This window comes from Leptodactylus fuscus, chromosome 3 (genome assembly GCF_031893055.1).
Source record: "Leptodactylus fuscus isolate aLepFus1 chromosome 3, aLepFus1.hap2, whole genome shotgun sequence".
Classification (NCBI taxonomy): domain Eukaryota; kingdom Metazoa; phylum Chordata; class Amphibia; order Anura; family Leptodactylidae; genus Leptodactylus; species Leptodactylus fuscus.
Genome location: NC_134267.1, coordinates 6,874,326 through 6,888,350, shown reverse-complemented (window position 1 = coordinate 6,888,350; position 14,025 = coordinate 6,874,326). Strand labels below are relative to the sequence as shown.

General features: G+C 42.3%; 1 protein-coding gene across 1 annotated transcript in view; it reads right to left on the bottom strand.

Annotated features, from left to right (window-relative positions):
- Positions 1-14,025, bottom strand: part of LHCGR (luteinizing hormone/choriogonadotropin receptor) — an 82,108-nt gene that overhangs the window by 64,472 nt on the left and 3,611 nt on the right. The window contains exon 2 of the mRNA XM_075267033.1: positions 3,264-3,338. Coding sequence (XP_075123134.1) covers positions 3,264-3,338 — 75 coding nt within the window. The remainder of the gene's footprint in view (positions 1-3,263; positions 3,339-14,025) is intronic.

Sequence of the window (14,025 nt, the reverse complement as noted above, 5' to 3'; positions counted from 1 at the left end):
GAGTCGTTGGGTCTGCTCGTCGTCACTACATCTCATCTTTGTCTATCCTAAGAGTTTGGACCTTTTTTCTATTTTCATTGGGATTTCATGTCCTGGTCAGGGGAAGTTCATGGAAATCACTAATACTCCTCCATTCTTGGGAACAGATGTTCCTCCTACACAACAAGGCCAGACGTTGCAAGTTACCAGAAATAATACCAGTAAAATAATCACATGAGATCGTCTTCGGCCAGATACAATGGCTATGGGAACAATAAGTAGCATTTTATAAGCTGTCAATGATGGAAGACGTTATAGACGTGAAAATAATATTTCTCCTCCTTGGATTCACGGATTCTAAAATTCAAGTCCATTTCCTTGTCCCTACTAGACGAGGGACGAAGACGAACGTGAGAGAGAAACGTGCGGAGCAACGAAATGTCCAGAAGCAGCTGGAAAATCTTTCCATGCACCTTATAAACTGCTAACAGATTGAAATTTTGGAAAAAAACCTTTTCTCATGTTAAATTCAGCGGACCACCAAATTGTCAAATGTTCCGTTTATTACAGTAAATATTGGCTGAAAGGCTTTGTCGGGTTGAAGATATCGATGACCTGTCCTTAGGATTTGCCTTTAATTGCAGACTGTTAGAGGTCTAAATGTGGGCACCGCCAAGGATCAGCTGTTTTTTTGTAATTTTTTTTTTTTTTTACTAGAGTTGATTTGAATAGTATTCGAAACATAGTTTTGAATACCTCGCTCCCATAGAAATGAATGGAAGCGGCCGAACACCAAGGGGTTAAGCGCTGGCCGCTACATTCATTCCTATGGAGCGAGGTATTCGAAACTATGTTTCGAATCTTTATTTTTAATCCCCACTTTCCAAAAACCTTAACTTTTTTTAAAAAAAATTTCTGTTCACAGAGTCATATGAGGCCTTATTTATTCCCCGTGTCCAGTCCGTGATTTTAATTCCTGTTCCTCAATGCAAAATGTGTTACAGAGTCCCCAGGTATCATGTATTATACTTGTGTCCTTTCTATAGTAAAGTGGTAAGGACTTTGAGTCCCCTCAGGACCCGGATATCAAAGCTACCTCTGCACCCCCTATAGCAGGGGTAGGGAACGTACGGCTCTCCAGATGTTGCAAAACTACAACTCCCAGCATGCACTTGCTCTGCTCTTCTTGGATCTCCCATGGAATTGAATAGAGCATGTTGGGAGTTGTAGTTTCACAGCATCTGGAGAGCCGAAGGTTCCCTACCCCTGCCCTATAGCTATGGCCTTAGGTCCCATGTAGCATCCAGCAACAAAAAAGCACTGCGGGAATAAACATGGCGTCAACGCATCGCTGGCTTGCCTTGGAGAGCTGAGCAAGTGGCATACAGATTCGCCAAAGTCTCAGTGCCCAGCCCGCTGCAATCAATTTCAGTAACTGTCACATGTTATTACTTTTATTTTTTTACCACTAAAATAGTAACCGGATGAATTCTGAATACTTGGAAAAATATCAGAGAAAATATTCAACATTGCACTTCAAAAAATGTCAGGCATGACAAGAGTTAATGCCCCATTGACCTCCCCCAGGGTTACGTCATGTAGTTCCCCTTTCTCTGGGATTTCACTATAATTTATTGTTTTTTTGTTTTGCTGAATTTGCGTTTCGATTCCCCTTTTCTGTTATTTTACCGAGCACAAAGTCCAGCACAGAATGGTCCGATCTATTTGTGATCTGATGGTTAACGAAAACTCATGAACAGTGTGACTCTGCCGCTGAGATTCTCGCTGCCATGGACAGAGATGACCCCTTTGCTTTTTTGATTTTGTGATTTTAGTTTTCGCAGACACTTTTTTGGAACGCCACTTTTATATATAAATAAAATCTTCATTTTCTGGGATTGTACAATGCGTTTCGGCTACATGTAGCCTCTGATGGTGTTTTCAGCTGCCATTTTGTTAGTGCGTGTCCATATAACATCTATTATTTGTACGGTGTTACCTTATTGCACTGCGTTACTTTGATGAATAGCCGCAAGCCCCAGCGCAACAATCCCACCCAGATATACTCTGGGATCCGCCCCTTAATGCGACGTATGCGTCATTGCAGGCGCGCCACTCTCAGCGTCCCGCCCACCAATCTATACAACTAGGAGAAGCTTATTTGGGGTCTAGGACCACCAAGCTCACCAATGGTTGGATCAGTGCTAAAGTCATTTTACATCTCTGGTGTTTCCTTGTAGAGCTGATACATAATAACTGTACTCGAGCCTATGTATGACTATTATCAGATAAGATTATAAGTATCAGATAAGTATCAGATAAGACTATGTATGACTATTATCAGATAAGATTATAAGTATCAGATAAGTATCAGATAAGACTATGTATGACTAGTATCAGATAAGATTATAAGTATCAGATAAGTATCAGATAGTATCAGATAAGACTATAAGTATCAGATAGTATCAGATAAGACTATAAGTATCAGATAGTATCAGATAAGACTATAAGTATCAGATAGTATCAGATAAGACTATGTATGACTAGTATCAGATAAGATTATAAGTATCAGATAAGTATCAGATAGTATCAGATAAGACTATAAGTATCAGATAAGTATCAGATAAGACTATAAGTATCAGATAGTATCAGATAAGACTATAAGTATCAGATAGTATCAGATAAGACTATGTATGACTAGTATCAGATAAGATTATAAGTATCAGATAGTATCAGATAAGACTATGTATGACTAGTATCAGATAAGATTATAAGTATCAGATAAGTATCAGATAAGACTATAAGTATCAGATAGTATCAGATAAGACTATAAGTATCAGATAGTATCAGATAAGATTATAAGTATCAGATAGTATCAGATAAGACTATGTATGACTAGTATCAGATAAGATTATAAGTATCAGATAGTATCAGATAAGACTATGTATGACTAGTATCAGATAAGATTATAAGTATCAGATAAGTATCAGATAAGACTATAAGTATCAGATAGTATCAGATAAGACTATAAGTATCAGATAGTATCAGATAAGACTATGTATGACTAGTATCAGATAAGATGCCCCGGAGGTGCAGAGAACGTCTATAGAACTTCTAGAACTCACCGACTATCGGCACACATTTATATTTTTTACTAAAGTGATGGATCGGTTTTCGTTCCCTTGCACTTCCTAACGCTCCTCCAGTCAATCCTTTCCCTAACACGCGAGACGTATTCAATAGAGGTCGATACTGTTACAGAATAATTACAGGAAGACACTTACACGCTGACGATGTCTTGGCGAAAATTGCGAAATACCTCGGATGGAATAACTCGGAAGGAGAAATGGGATAATGACCTGGAAGAAAGGAGACGGAATATTCAATAATCTACATGGAAGGCACTTATAGGAATGTATCAACAATAATTACTGTACTCATAAAATGGGATAGTAAGATTTTACATTTGTTTTTTTTTATATGACTTTCTGTACCGTATCATAGGCGCTGACGTCTGCCCTGAGCTTCTTCTTTGCTCGGTCAACAGTGTTTAGTGATATTTTTTCAACATGGTCTGTGCCGGGGAAGGGCTAAGATATCATCTTTTGTCAGTAGTGATCTATGAAGGTGTTATCTGTTATTGTTATCCTGTCTGTAAATGGAGCGACTGCTGCAAACAAAACGCCTACAGATTTGGATGTGTCATCTATTATTAGGCTTGGTAGCCAGACTATAAACTGCAGGATTTAGTGAATTTTTAAAAATATGAAAAGTGACCTGAAAAATTTAAAAAAGGTAAAAAAAATAAAGAAAAATAATATATGTATATAATTATTATTATTAATAATAATAATATTATATATATATATATATATATATATATATGTACTGTATAACATAATATATTTAACTTGGTTTTTAAACCATAAGTAATTTCCTAGGGACACATTCCCTTTACCATGTGTGTCTGCTATCTGTACTATCTGGGTTTGCGCTTCTTCTCGTCCTCATGGCCTTGCTGAAGTACATTTGGAGACAGAATTTCTGCATTTGGTTTATGTAACACCCTGGGTGATCCGTCGTCTGTCCAATGAAATGATATTCATTAAAGCTGTAAATGATCAGAAATGCGGCAACTAAGCCTTTTGTGGCCTAATAAGATGCAGACGACTTGGATATCAGAAATGAACCCAGTTTTGATGTTAATATATTTTGCCGGGTACACATGTGTTTCTTCCATCTTGTCTTGGCAGGTAAGGTTCGGATTTTGTGGGCACAAGGTGAAAAGCTTTTCAAATCAACATGATTTTGTGATATTGTATCACTAGATGTTTATTCAATGTGTGATTTTTGTGGCCACCTAGTGGTTGTGTTGTGAGTTGCAGCCTTTTAAGGTTCTTTATCATGTGATATTGTACTGTATTTTATTTTATTTTTTTAAGAAATTAGGTTTCCTTACTAAATTCAGGCTAAATGAAGAGTGGGCACATCTGTAAGCAGTTTGTATGACCCTCTTTAAGGCACATTTTGTGTTTGCAGTTTATGGTATTCACTATAAGGGTAAGGGGTTCCGGACCAAAAACCAGGTAGCCGCGACTGAAAGCTGTTGCACTTGACCAGCACTTGACTCCCGGAAAAAAAGAACTGACTGGCTGCCATTGATTTCAATGTGAGCTGTATTTTTGGTCAGGAATTTGAGGTGGATACGGCCTCAAAATCCTGACCAAAAAACTCTGTGTGAACTTACCCTAAACTGTTTGCTACCAAGACTTTGCTTCAATGCGTCACTTGACCCAGCAAGGAGGTACCAAGTGGATACAAGGAGAATTCATGTAAGGGTGCATTCACACTGAGTAAACGCTAGCTTATTCTGAACGTAAAACACGTTCAGAATAAGCGGCGTCTAAAGCAGCTCCATTCATTTCTATGGGAGCGGGGATACGAGCGCTCCCCATAGAAATGAATGGGCTGCTTCTTTCACTCCGTGCAGTCCCATTGAAGTGAATGGGGAGTGCCGGCGTATACGGCAAGCTCTGCTCATGCCGGAGCGTACACGCCGGCACTCCCCATTCACTTCAATGGGACTGCACGGAGTGAAAGAAGCAGCCTATTCATTTCTATGGGGAGCGCTCATATCCCCGCTCCCATAGAAATGAACGGAGCTGCTTTAGACGCCGCTTATTCTGAACGTGTTTTACGTTCAGAATAAGCTAGCGTTTACTCAGTGTGAATGCACCCTAATACTGGTGTCATCTTATGTGGCAGATGGGCCTTTCCCCTCAAGAAGCTCCAATATTTTATAGGGTCTGTTCTATTAATATCGAAACGGAATGAAACATCGAAACAGAGCTGGTGTTACCCTTGTTGGTTGTGTGTATGAGGCCGTAGGCTGCAGAGACCAGTAGTCTCAATCCACCTCATAAACAGATCACAAGACCAGATCTGCATTGTTCTGATCAGAACGTTACCTTATAATCCATTCTGGAATCCCACCCAAGGAAAGAGAACATAAATAGTTGTGCCGCCCAGCTTAGTAGGTGAGGCCCGCTGACCCCATGTCCCAGATACTGGAGCTCATAGTACCCCGATCCCAATGATTACATGATGAGAGGTTGGGTGTGGGTGGACCGCCGACCTATCCAGCTTTAGGCTAAAGCCCCACGTTACAGAAACGCAACTTTTTTGTTGCGGTTTTTTTGAGACAAAACCAGGAGAGGATTGAGCAGAAGAGAGAAGTATAAGAACTTCCTATATATTCCCCATTCCTTTTGTAGCCATTCTTCGCTTTGGCTCAAGAAAATGCAACACAATCTGCAACAAAAAAAGCTGCGGTTCAGCAACGTGGGGCCTCAATCTTAGGATCATTTAGACCAGATTTCACTTCAAGCGCATGGCCCTGCAGAGGGTGCACCTGATGTATGCGCCATCCTAAATAAGGTGCACCCTCTGCCGGCATAGGAGATAGGAAGACTGGAGTAGAAAACAACCGTCTTTATAAATCTGCCCCAATGGACCTCGCGATTCCTCAATTCTAACTACAATAATAAAATCATCTCGTTACATTTTTGTTACATTTTCTGATTTTATATTTTGCACTTTCTTCCGATGGATGAGAACGTTACAACCAAAGTTCTGTTTAGTTTTTGGAAGTTGCAGCTGAAGTTTTACCCCGTACTTCTCTGTGACTATTAGGCTCGGAGTACGAGGGGTCATGTGCATTGTTGCAAAGAGCATTTAATATAGTCCTGGACCGCGCAGCGATGATGGAAATCTCACAGAATAACACAGGTCAGCGATCAAAGAAAAGCACAAAAACACAAGTTTGTAACAGGAGCAAGAAAGGATTTGGCCCATGAATAAAGTCTGATCTGATTTGTAAAATGAGCTAAATAATGCAAAGAGCCAAGAACTGCGATTCGCAACGAGTCACAGAAAACGCCTGCACAGTTTAGCTGCATATACTAAGTCTATTAAGTAGAAGGAATATTTATTGATACATCCATATTCCCTCTCCTGTTAACCCCTTCCCCATGGCCACAGTTCATCTTCGTTTCCTACTCCTCACCTTCCAAATGCCATAATTTTTATATTTTTCCATTTTCGGAGCTGTATTTTTTGTGGGACACATTGTATTTCCTAATGGTAGAATTTAATATTCTGCACAATGTACTGGGAACCTGGAAAAGGATTCAGAACGGGGTAAAATTAGAAAAAAACTGCATCAGGCTGAAGCCCCATGTTGTAGAAATGCAACTTTTTTTGTTGCAAATTTTGTTGCGTTTTTTTTTTTTGGAGCCAAAGCCGGGAGTGGATTGAGCAGAAGGGAGAAGTGTAAGAACTTTATACTCCCCATTCCTTTTGTAGCCATTCTTGGCTTTGGCTCAAAAAACTGCAGCAAAATCTGCAACAAAAAAAAGCTGCGTTTCTGAAACGTGCGGCCTCAGCCTTTGCGTCATTTTCCTATGGGTTTTGTTTTTGTGGAATTCAGTGTGCAGCCATACAACATTATAGCTGTATTCCACAAAATGGTGCGACATCAAATTGATAGAATTTTTGTTATGCTGTAACATCTTAAAAATCTAAAATTTAATTTTGTTTAAAATATTCTTCAAATCACCATTTTTTGACATTTGTAACTTTTTCAGATTTCTATGTACAGAGCTGTGTACGACTGGTTCACATCTGCACTCAGTGAGCGCTCGGGAATACCATTCCCCAATCCGCATGCCACAAAAAACAATAACATATTAAGAAAACAGTTTGCAGGCAGCAATTCAAAATATAACCACTAGGTGGCTACACATTGCAACATATAGGATAAACATCTTGTGACAAAGTATCAAAAAATCATTTTTTTTTCTTCTTTTTTTAAATGTTGGTTATTTTACACCGCACATCACATACGTTGCATATTACTTCAGTGACATTTCCAGCTTAATGTGGAGAGATCAAACTGGAAAGAGATGTCTATTAGACAGTCACACTATGATAGGATTGTTGGCTCATCCGAGGAGACTTTCACGAGCTCCACCACAAATATGTCATGTACATTGTGCGCGTATCATGTGGAATTACATTGTGCTCCGCTCTCGGATAAAATTATCCAGAATTCTGAGTAATTTCCATAATCAAAGAAACTACAAGCAACAATAAACCTCTTTCATTTACGGATTGTTTCACTTAATTTGGATGAAAACTGAGGAAGAGGATGTGATGCCAAATTGTACAAAAGAACGATATACACTGTAGTATCTGGCAACTTAATAAAGTCGTATTGTTAATTAACACTGTATTTGTAGTGAAGGTCGGTGTGCCAAAAAGAGGCTGTTTTGGTTTCTGTTAGGTGAATGGGGTCCTGAATACATTTGACATAGGCTTGGGGGCTTACCTAGCACATACGGGAGTGTGAATATAGTCTAAGGCTGAGGCACCGCCTTGAGGGAAAGGTGTTTTTTTTGTTGCAGATTTTGTTGAGGTTTTTTGAGCCAAATCCAAAAATGGCTACAAAAAGAATGGAAGATATAGAGGAGGTTCTTATATTTCTCCCTTCCACTCAATCCATTCCTGGCCTTGGCTTAAAAAACACAGCAAAAGCTGCGTTTCTGCAACGTGGGGCTTCAGCCTAAGGCCAGGGCCCTTCATGGCAGAAACACCAAGGTTTTCCATGGTGGAAAACCTTGGTGGAAGTGCAGAAAAACAAAACAAAACAGCGTTTTAAAGTCTCTGCAAAGCAAATGCCATCAGCACATTGCAAAAACATATGCGCAGTGAACATGATTCGATTTCCAAATGTGTTGCGATTTTGGACATTGGACATATCTATGGAAACATCAACAATTTCCTTATAGGTATAATGGAAGCAGAAAGTCCACAGAGAAAACCTCAGCAGACTTTCTGTGAAAAACCATGATACCTTTTCGGTGGAGCTTGCTGCGTGGGGTCTTAGCCTAAGGAAACACAACTTTTTTTGTTGCAGAGTTTGTTGCAGTTTTTTGAGCCAACCTTAGGAATGGATTGAGAAGAAGAGAGAAGTATAAGAACTTCCTATGTGTTTCCCATTCCTTTTGTGGTCACTCCTAGGTTTGGCTGCAACAAAAGAAGCTGCGTTTCTGCAACGTGGGGCCTCAGCTTAAAGGGGTTTGCTGGGCTCCAAATATCCTTATACTAGTTGCACCAAATGTGTCTCTAGATACATTCAGGGGTGAACCTGGGCTTTCTGCCACCTGAAGCACGTCAGAAAGCTGCCCCCCCCAAGGAGGGGCGGAGCTGAGGGGCGGGGTCACAAGAAAGGGGCGTGGTCGAGCGGAGCGAGCGGCGTTCGCAGGCAGAGAGCAGGCAGGGAGAGGATCTGCTCTCTGCCTGAGTGTGAGGGGCGGCCGCTGGAGCAGTGCTGCGTCCAGCAGGGCCGCTCAAATACACCGCTCGCTTTCCGTGTCGGGCTGCAGACTCGATGACGCTAAGTCAGTCCAGGACAGCTTGTCCTGGACTGGCTTAGGTCAGCAAAAATGCCGCCCTCTCGAGGCCCTGGCATAGCGCCGCCTGAAGCGGTCACTTCAGGTTGCCTCATGGGAGGTGGGGGGCTGGATACATTCAATACATCTTCACATTGGAAATTGACTCTACACTTACAAATGACAGTCACAGAGTTGTGCCATAGTCTGCGCGGGTTTCTGGTGTAAGTGATAGTACATTTGTAGGTCCATTGAATGCCACGGTCCTTCCTGGGTTTGGTGCTTGCCATGTTTGTCCTACAATTTGTAAGTTTGTTACCTCTTGGTGAAACTCACAAACTATAGGGCAAACATGGAATGCACCAAAAAAGTGTCCATAGCCATTGATCCATTCCTCTTATGTCCTTGCGGTGCATTTGGAGCTCTGTAACCTGAGTGAGGATTTCTGAACGCTATAAAGATACATTTCATAGAATTTTAGATCTATTTACTGTAGAAAAAACAAAAAAAAGCAGAAAAATCTAATTTCGGCCACTCCGGGATTGTGCGGCAGGAGAAACAAGCTGGCTGTCTCCTGCTTAGAAATGTATGGAATAGATGAGTTGCTTGTTCTTTGCTTGTAGGCTCTTGTGCCTCGTAGCACAACTCATATAGTATTCTCAGCTCTGTCACAAAAGCGATTCACTACAGTAGACACTGTCTATCGCCAATAAATTCAGCGAGCATGAATCCGGGAATGTCGGAATGAAATTGAGTCGAAAACCGTAATTGTGTGAAACGGGGCTTTTTTCTTAAAATAAGAAATCTTTTCTTTCAAATGCCTCATAAAATTGTAAGCAAGTTTACGGCTCACTAACTTTTTTCAGTATTGCTTTTTTCCTAAAATCACCTCTTTACTTTCAGACCTTAAAAGCTGTAGAGAGCGGCACAGAGGGAACTAAAAGTGAAAAATGATGATATCGAGTCCATTTAAGGATCCTGTTACTTGCAGCCGGCTCTTGTAATACTATTGTCTGCTACAAGGATCCTACTCTGCATTCATTTATTTTATTTTGTTGTGAATATGGAAGCGGCCGTGCATGAATATTTTAATGCTGTTTGCTTAGGAAAGGCTCGGCGAACCCCTTTATGGCTGGAGATACTCGTTCCCCTGTAATTGGGGATCCTTCCATGTCACCTTTACAAACATCTTGGATACTTTGTTGCCATTACTTCATTTTCTTCATTTGTTACTTAGTTACAAATGTGATGGAACCAAAATAACATCTATTCATTTATCCCATAATCCAATGCAAAATGCAATTTTGTCCCTTGTCCTGGCGCCGGCTCATAACACTGAAACCTAATTATTAGATTCATATGGCAAAGTTCTTGTTCAGTTTTATAGTAATGAGACTTCTTAGACGTCTGACCTTCTTGCTAGTTCCAGTCTCTTTGTGTTTGTTAGCAGAGCGTCTTATGCAGGTTCTTGGGTGTCGGAGGACTCACATGCCAACTCTAGAATGTTACTCACATAGAGGTAATGCACTTGGTGGTTACAGAGCTCTCAGATGCTAAATAGACTCAGGACTGTAGCTCAGGCTGGAGTTGTATTGGTCATATCTGGCCGTATCTAAGCCCTAGGATGGTGCAACTTTATAGTTTGCGCTGCTCACTGCTATTTTCTAGCTGAGGGGTGGAGTTCTCTGCAGCGCAACCTCCTCATTTTCCTTGGTTCTGCCCCCTAATGGCAAGAAAGTATATACTATTATTCTCTCTGATATTCAAAGTGGCATGAGGCTATGGGATGGGCTGGACCTTACACTAACCAGAGACCCAGCCAGTTTACCTGCAGCCCAGTGCACTATAACTGTGATGACACATGTCTGAGTTATATCTTGACCATGAGGCATAGCTCTCTATATTTTCTAGCTCTAGTGTCGCATACAGTACACTGATTCCTCTTCTATTGGAAGGATCATGTTTCCCACACTGGGCAGCAGATAATTCAAAGTCAGTTAGTAACATTTTCTAACCACCTCTTTTATTCAGTAGCAAATAAGAAGTACACAAATAACACTTGCTATGTGATAACTTTCCTAATTGACTTATATACCCTGATTTGTATTAACATTAATGGGCTTATATCTTTGGACTGGCTGAACAGTTTTACTTCCTATCAGCCTGATGTCTTCTAAAAGCTCATTGATTTACAAATGTACAGTATATTGAATTGTTTTCTATACTACCATCGATCTGTTCAACTCCTCCAGCTTTATAACCTGGTGCCTGCAGATCATGTAGCGTTTATTATGACAGGTTCCCTTTAAACAGATGACTTACAGAACACGTTACCTATCTCATATAGGCATTAAGCCAGTGCGACCATATTACATATTGAACTTATGTGTTGCAAAAGTATCAATGCCCCTTACTGTGCCCATAAAGCTGTGCCGTGTGTTACCGAGCATCTCCTAGCTAACGTTCTGGAGATAATAGAAGGAAAGCCTTTGTTGCCTGAGTTGCACAAAGTAAACATGGCTTCTTAGATACCGCTTCTCGCAGATGCCTGGCTGGCGTTGATGTGATGATACAACTCACAGTTAAAAGGTACATTAGAAGAATTAATGGCATGGAAGTAAACGTGTAAACATGATCCTGTCTGCCAAGATACAAAACCGGCCAGAACGGATATCGCCTTATGCCCAATAATGGAACTTGTGAAAACTGAATTGTACTCTCTTCTGGATAGAAAAATCATTCCAAAATGTTCTCCTGAATGTATCTCCCGGCACGATACAACAGAAGCAAAAAATGCAGTGAAAAACTGACAACTGGAATTAGGCAGCCCTCAAATCCCAATCCAGGTTGGCTTTGTGCCCATTGCAATGGTAAAACATACAACAAATAGGAAACAAACAGGGAAACGGAAGTGATAAAACGGACTGGGCACAAGGTGGAGAGAAAAGTGTCTGCTGAAAGGGGCCTAAGATTTAGCTTTACTCTAAGATTTCTATTCAGTGTCTTCTCCTGGCTATTCTATAAGATATCAAATTCTATAAGATACCACAGATAGGAGATCTCGGGGGTAAGTCATAGACCCTGGAAGCCCTTGTTTCCTTATTAGCTCCATTTCTGTGTACAGTTAACCGTTTCCAACACACTGACATAAAAAATAAGTAAAAACAGCAAAGACTACATAAGGAAGTTCCAGATGGTTGTACGTGCTCCTTGTCTCTTGAAGATCTGTCTGTAGCTACTTCGTGATGGATTGCAGATAGACATACACTTGTATTATCATATATTTGCCAAGTATCCTTCACAGATAACATACGGCAGGAGAACTGGGGTCCCGTTATATTCGGAGGAAGAATGAATGGATTGGTGGTGGCTCATCAGTGCCGGATCCAGGCTTTGCAGGGCCCTGGGCAATTGACTTTGGCAGGGCCCTACTTACCGGGGGGTCTGGGGGGTTGAAGTGTTTTTTTAACTAGTTAGCTGTGTTTGACCAAGTAATAAAACTGACCTTATTTGTGTACTATTAGCTGCATCGGAACACACATGTAAGGCCAGCAGCATAGAAGTGACATCGTCTCGCCGCTGGCTTTGCATATGCAACCTCGCCCACCAATTGACGCAAGAAAACCAGGAAGATAGAAGAGTTTACAGCAGCGAACACTAGTGAGTAAGGGACATGGGAAGACCCCTTTAAGGGCCTCACGCTTCTAACCCACCCATACCTCCCAACTTTTAAAGATTAGAAAGCCGTGGCAAATTTGGTTCCACCCACTTTCACCTCCCAACTTTTGAAGAGTAGAAAGAGGGACAAAATGTGCGGCGCACTTCGCGCTGTGGCAACATTAGCCACGCCCACTTTTATGTTGACTCCACCCATTCTCATTCATTTTTCATGTGCTCCCATACAGTTTAATCCTCCTACAGTCACCCAAAAATTATGTCCCCCATCCATCTCTCCCCCAGTTTCATATACACCCTTCATCTGCCCCTAGTTTCATGTCCCCCCATCCATCTCTGTACCCAGTTTCATGTCCCCCCAGTTTCATGTCCCCCCGTTTCTGCCCAGTTTCATGCCATTCTCCCCCCTTCATCTGCCCACAGATTCATGTCCCCCCGTCTCTGCCCCAGTGTCATGCTGTTCTCCCCCCTTCATCTGCCCCAGTGTCATGCTGTTCTCCCCTCCTTTCATCTGTCCCAATGTCATGCCGTTCCCCCCCCCTTTATTTGATACAGTGTCATGCCGTTCTCCCCCCTTCATCTGCCCCAGTGTCATGCCGTTCTCCCCTTTATCTACCCCAGTGTCATGCCATTCTCCCCCCTTCATCTGCCCCAGTGTCATGCCATTCTCCCCCCTTCATCTGCCCCAGTGTCATGCTGTTCTCCCCCCTTCATCTGCCAGTGTCATGCCGTTCCTCCCCCCCTTCATCTGCCCCAGTGTCATGCCATTCTCCCCCCTTCATCTGCCCCAGTGTCATGCCGTTCTCCCCCCTTCATCTGCCCCAGTGTCATGCCGTTCTCCCCCCTTCATCTGCCCCAGTGTCATGCTGTTCTCCCCCCTTCATCTGCCAGTGTCATGCCGTTCCTCCCCCCCTTCATCTGCCCCAGTGTCATGCCATTCTCCCCCCTTCATCTGCCCCAGTGTCATGCCGTTCTCCCCCCTTCATCTGCCCCAGTATCATGCCGTTCTCCCCCCTTCATCTGCCCCAGTGTCATGCCGTTCTCCCCCCTTCATCTGCCCCAGTGTCATGCTGTTCTCCCCTCCTTCATCTGCCCCAGTGTCATGCCGTTCTCCCCCCTTCATCTGCCCCAGTGTCATGCCGTTCTCCCCCTTCATCTGCCCCAGTGTCATGCCGTTCTCCCCCCTTCATCTGCCCCAGTGTCATGCTGTTCTCCCCTCCTTCATCTGCCCCAGTGTCATGCCCTTCCCCCCCTTATCTGCCCCCAGTTTCATGGGCCCCCTACATTATGTTCCACCTTAATGTTTAACACAAAAAACAAACACTTACACTCACCTTCCATCGCTCCCCCGCCGCTCTCTCCGCTCTCTCCCTCATACACATATTGTAGGCGCGATGTGACGTCATCACATCGCGGCTAC